Source organism: Monomorium pharaonis, unplaced genomic scaffold (genome assembly GCF_013373865.1).
Source record: "Monomorium pharaonis isolate MP-MQ-018 unplaced genomic scaffold, ASM1337386v2 scaffold_345, whole genome shotgun sequence".
Lineage (NCBI taxonomy): Eukaryota > Metazoa > Arthropoda > Insecta > Hymenoptera > Formicidae > Monomorium > Monomorium pharaonis.
The window spans coordinates 14,294-21,081 of NW_023415632.1; the positions used below are offsets into that span (position 1 = coordinate 14,294).

Genomic DNA, 6,788 nt, shown 5'->3' on the forward strand with positions numbered 1-6,788 from the left:
TATAATTAGTGGAAAGACACACCTTGTACGCGCGCGCGCGCGCGTGTGTGTGTGTGTGTGTGTGTGTGTTGTTAATGCGTCTTGGCATTTTCAATTCTTTGTAAACACATTTATTTATTATTTTAATCGCTGGACGGATACCTAATAAGTTCTCTTATCTCTTTCTCTTTTAACTACTTAAAATACTTTTATAACAAAAAGAGAGAAAGGTATAAAAGGAGGAAACGCTCTGAAGATAATGATTTAAAATGACACAAGGCTGAACCAATAAAAACCAGACGCAATAATGGCGGACCTAATTCGTTCTATATAGTGTAATTATTACAAGCGATGATGCTCCGCCGAGCATACAGAAATGTATAGAATTATGTTTTCATCCATAAGACATTTGAACTCTAAAACTTTTATTAATTTGAAAACATTTTGAAAAAAAATTGGGGTACACATAATTATGTTATGTCTTTTATTTTGTACTTACAGCAATTTGCTTGAATCAATATTAATCATAAAAATCATGCACTTTTTCGTTTCCAATTATTTATTTTGCAAGGTAATATTGCTCTTAAGAGCCAGAAGAAAATTACATAAGGTTGTTTTGGCCTTATTAATGTACTTTTCATACAATTTTTTAAATCGCTATAAAGTCGGAAAATAATGCGTTTTTTCGCAATGAAAGTTTGTTAGTTTTAGTTATAGATTTATATTAAGTATTTGTAGTTACCGCGTTGAATCACTCTTTTTTTTATTAACTATAGATTATTATTATAAAGTTAAAGAACATATTTCGACTGGTGGAAAGTAAAGGCAAGAAATATCATTACGATGATATAAAGTAGTCTCGTCGCGGAGGAGATTGTTCCCGAATTGCACAAATCGCTGCTGCAAATGTGGCAGGATTCAATTACATCACGTCCTGTCTGTGTCATGGAGTTGCCGCACTGGCCATCAATGATGTCCATTTCATCATGATATGGAGTGGAGCACTGACGTATGACAACCCGCTCGCCCATTTCTAAACAAAGATTAATCGTTTAACAACCAATTGGGATTTTCGATCCGTTTAAAAATCTACTTTGTATCAATCCGTACAGCACACGTTGTGCATTGTAGCTACATTGCATCAATATTGCAATGTTGCAAATTGCAGCGCAACGTTATAAAGACATTGTACAAAGATATAAATCCACAATATATTAGCACATTTGTAGCAAATGCTTCAGAAATATTGCAAAATTAAAATGTTATAATTTAATACAATAATACATTTTAATAATAAAATACTTTGATAAAATATTTTTTGCAATATTGGAACTATATATAATCAGATATAAAGTTATACATATTAATATATATTACATATATTATATATAAATATATATAACTTATATGTATAATATGTATAACTGTATATCCCACGTAACACAAAAATTGCAGTTACATCACAGCAATGTTGCAACAACATTGTAATCTTGCAGCAATATTGCTACAATGTAATTGCAATTTTTGTGCTATGTGGGATTATACATATTATTGTATATATATAACTTTATATCTGATTATATATATATAATCTACATATAATATACATATATAATTTATATATAATTTATATATACAATTATATATGATTAAATATGATTATATATAATTAGACATAATTGTATGGAATTATATGTATATGAAGTCATATATGGAACCATGCATAATTATATACAAACCATTTTTTAATGGAATAAAACAAAAATATTCTTACATGTAACGTTTGACAAATACAACAACAATAGCTGCATTCAACGGAAAAAATAGCAACTGTTGAGAAATGTTTAACTACGATTGGTTCTTGTTTTTAGTTGCTGTCGGATCTAAATGTATAAAGCAAGCACACGAAAGAATTTTATAATAGTTGCAAAGTTGTTTTTCTTACTGAACGCAATCAATGTATTATTACAAATTTACTACATTGCAATGTTGCTATGATATTTCGTTGCAATGTTTTAAAAAGTGAACATTTTATTGTTGCTGCAATCCAACAGCAATGATGCATTAACATTATGCAGTATAATGGCAATATTGCACTATTGCGGTGAAAGATTATTACGATGTGGATGCAATCTTTCAGTGCTGTACGAGAAGATAAAATTCTATTTACATTTTTTTTTCGTATTTTTCATTCTATTTAAATTGTCCAATACACAAAAAACATTCGAAAAATCAGATATATAAAATATATATGTAATATATATTTATATATTAATATAAACAAATATATATTCGATAACACACATATATCTAAAATCAGGATATAAGATATTCTTTAAGAGTACTTATACAACACGGACCTCCTAAAGACATCAATAGAATGCATACATCTTAAAGATGTTTATGCATGCGTCTAATGATTGCCAGAATGTCCTTTAGCTATCCAAAGTGATATATAAACTATATAGTAATATATGTATAAAAATATAGGTATCTATACAGAGCATAGAAAGATTGCAAAAACATTGCAATAACGATAAAATGTCCACTTAAAGAAATGTTTGCAATACAATATTGCAGCAATATGTTACAATACAACTATATGTTTACTAATAATATAATTTTAGCTTACATAATTAAAGAAATAACTTTGAATTTAAAATCTAATGAACAACACTATGATAAATATAATCGTGAAATTCCGACTAAAAATATTAATTATTAATAAAATTATATTAATTGTTAAGAAATATATATAAAAAATATATAAAATATTATATAAAATTACAAGTAGAATTCTATTCTGAAATCTATGATTTATAGATCACTCAAGAACAATCTGAAATTAGTAATCTCATCATTATCGTGATTTGTGATTGGCAAATACTCGAATGCGTTTCTTTTGCGTTCTATTCCTTTGTCCTGTACAGGAAACGATAAAGACAGATGAAAAGTTCTCGGAAAGTCCTTCAGCAGCACGGCACAATCATTTCGGGGTCATCTTTACCCGTGCGCCAACAAGCGTAAAACTCAGCGTCGATTTAATAGCGCAATTATTATTGTCGCTTACGTAATTTTTGCGTTCATGTGGCAATCGCGCTCGCTATTTCACGCACGCTGCCTCGTCACGCTAGAATTCCATTGAATTGAAGGAATTCGATGTGCGATTAGTACATTCGATTTGCCGTGAAGTCATGCAATGACAAACTTAGCAAGGCGTTGACAACACATGCGCGCAAAAGAGAAACAAGAGAGGCGTATGTTACCCTGGCCCAAAATTAATCACAAGCTCATGGCTGGCTTGGCGTAATGTCATTTTTTCTCGTAGGCGCGGCACCGGCCTTGTTTTAACGTCCAATTATTATCGTTATTTATATGCGCGTCGACGCGTCGACGTGACTCAATCGTGACGCGTATTACCGTGGGCGTTGTCGCGGCATAGTCGTGGAAGGAAAAAGATGTAATGCATTAAAAAGATACAATTTAAAAAACGCTACTTCGCAATGCGTCATTTTCTTAATAAATGAACACTTCGAGATATTAATGCATTATACATTCAGTACAATCTTAATTTTACTGCTAAGAAAAATGACTGAATTTACTTTTTATAAATATGCTTATTTTTAATAATAATTTTTAATAATAAAAAATATTCTCTTGGTAATATACTTATAATATTATACATTCATCACGAATTTAAAAAAATCTTATATGTACTAAAAAGAAGTATGAACCTCGTTTTAGTACATTATAATAAGATTTAAAAAAATTGTTTAACAATATTGGAAAATTTCATCAAAAAGTCAGAATAATAAACAAATTGATTTTTTTAAATTTAATATTAATCATTTATTTAAGTATATATTAAATTATTCAGAACATATTTTGAATAAATTTGATACTTGTGACAAACTTATTATTTGCTGTTATTTAAAATATTTAGAACAAATAATATTTTTACTCAATTTAAGTAATTGTAAATAATATAAATAGTAAGTATTTTTTTCTATGTGTACGCGTGGCGTAAATCCCACGTTTGTGGATCAAAATTTTTCTGCCATTACGATCAGACGACAGTTTTTTTTATCTTATCATGTATAGTATGTATACGTTACCACTGAAAAACTAACGCATATGTGTGAAGCAAGTGAACATAAAATGCGAGGAAACACTTGAGTGTTATCTTCTGAATAATTTGAATATTGTCGATATTCATATTTCCATATAACAAATCTTCAAGGAGCGACTTAATGACTTTTATAGAACATCAAAAAGACAGCTATTCACTCTAAGAATATATAGAACAAAATATACTGTATAAGTTTTATTAACTTTAGAAAACTAACATGAATTTGCTTACTTTCAAAGACAAAAGTAGGATAATACAATATCTCAAACTTCTTGAGTGTCTTAATCCTTTCTGTCAGTAATTAATAATTAAGTAATGCATTTTCCTCATTTAATATTCAGATAAGCGGTGACGTATATAACATGTTTTTATGTTGTTTATTATGATGTATAATAACATGTTGTTTATTGTCAGAAAAATATTGATATTGGTAAATTCATTTAAAACAAAAAACGAACAAAATGTACAAACAAAATGTACAAAAATGGCTGTAATTTCTTTAAAAACAAAGCGAAGTTAAAAATTTAAACGCCATTTTAAAGGGGAATGAATGCACTTTAAGATCATTTTAATATTCTTTTGAAAAAGTATTTGTTTGAAGAAACGTTGCAAATTTTCAAAAAGTGGTAAATGGAAAATTAACAAACAAAGTAAAATGCACGTTTGTATTTTAATAAACTTCTGCGTTTATAAACGTTTATTATAACTTTTTAATGACAAAACAAAGGGTAACAAACGGTTACAAAAGTGCAATTTCGTGGTATTTACATCAAATTTTTCTTGTACTGTGTTATCTGTAAAGACAAATTTATATCTTGGATATCTTACAGAAAAAAAAAAAGAAAGGTAGAAAAACAATCAGGACTGGCATTCGTAGTAGCATTCTGTTTTTCACTTTTATCATTAACGCCCTGAAAAATGACGTGATTCAGGAGCGTAGTAAATTTCATTTATTTAAGTTATCAAAGAACTCCACATTTGTCTTAAATTCAAGATGCATTACATTGTAAAATAAAAAAGTATAGAAATTATCATGATTACTGAATAAATACATTTAGGAAATCTTTTTTAATTTACAAAATATATCAAAATATTATTTGTTAATTGAACAAATAAATCTTACCTCGTTTGACGATTTTGCGGCAAATAGGTTTCGAAGAGCCGTAGGGACCTGGATCGCAAGTTCTTATATGGAACGCAGCATTATGATCTGAAGTATTCATCGGATCTTTACACATGGTATTTACATTAGAAGCACATACCCAGCATCGTAAGGCAGAACAACTGAACACAAATAACAAATAGAAATAAGAAATAGAAAATAGAAAATTCACGAAATATAACATAATTTATTGAGTATCAAGATATTTAAATATAAATGCCCATACTTTGGTGTAAATGTACAAAAAAAAATTTTGAGCACACCATGAATAATTGCCATAAAAGATACATGTAAAATTATTATATTTACCTATATATTTTATCTGTAATATGTGTTCTATAAATGTGCTCTTTAATTTCTAAGACAAAAATTGTATAATTATTCAAGTAGTAATGCCAATTTTAAAAAATTAAAAAAGTTTTAAGTACATTCGGGACAATATTTATTTATTTTGTACTATTATAGCAGCAGCAATATAGATTTTTATATAAGTAATGCAAAACAGTGAATTATGAAAAATTATTTTTCAAAACATTATTAATACGATTAAATAAAAGTTTTTTTACAATAAAACTGTTGTGTATATATAAATGTATATATATAAATTATTTCTTTATATTTAAATTTCAACAATTGAGATTTGTTGAGACAAATCGACAGCTGTTCTACGTATAAGGAATAATTTTACATTAAATCATTTTTACTATTAATTGCAAAAAATTTACCCTATTTACAAGAATATTGATTTAATAGTAAAATTGAAATTTTTATGTTCAGAGATTTTGTTTAGTTCTTTTAGTAATTTCCAATTTTTTATTTAAGATTCAATTTAACTCTTGAGCATTACGGATTGATCGAGACACACGTCAAGCATATATTAAAATATCTCATCTCTTGCATTCACAATAACAAATTTGACATCACTTTTTAACTTGTATTTTACTAATTTAACAACGAAGTTACCACAATTTGAACTATAGACAACAACTATTTTCGTGTAAAAACAAGAATCAGTTATGTACTCTACATCTATTTTTACCGACCAATTTTATACTATCTGACTATAATTACCGAATCTTTTTGTAATCCGTTGAACTGTGATGTAACTGTTTTATGAATCAACTTCTTTGTTTCTTTAATTTATTCATTTGTAATGTTTTAATTTATTTTATATGTATGTAAAATTACTGCTAAGGAAGACTAAGTAACTCAAAACGTACAGTTTATTATTAATTTACATAATAATAATAAATTCTACTAAATTTTTACACTTTTATTTGCTCGTTTTTTACCTCTATTTTTTTATTGTTTTTGAATTATACGAGGCATGTTTTAATTTTTTCTTTAATTTTATCTATTTTAGGAAAATATGAGGAAATAAAATACATAATTAAATAATAAAACATGCAAAATAAATGTTGAATCAATTGTAACAAAAATTTTAACTTTTCGCTTTTTTACCTAAGTGTCAGCAATGATAAATTTATTTTATATACAATAATTACCAAAATTTGTTAA

The 6,788-nt window shown here is 27.3% G+C and overlaps 1 protein-coding gene across 1 annotated transcript; it reads right to left on the bottom strand.

The window, feature by feature from the left end:
- Positions 1-520: 520 nt before the first annotated feature.
- LOC118648274 lies at positions 521-5,403 on the bottom strand (the record flags this gene model as incomplete). The annotated part of the gene is made up of 2 exons (XM_036294599.1): positions 521-1,012; positions 5,232-5,403. Coding segments are annotated over 2 exons (414 nt in total), but the record flags the coding sequence as incomplete, so codon positions are not given.
- Positions 5,404-6,788: the final 1,385 nt, after the last annotated feature.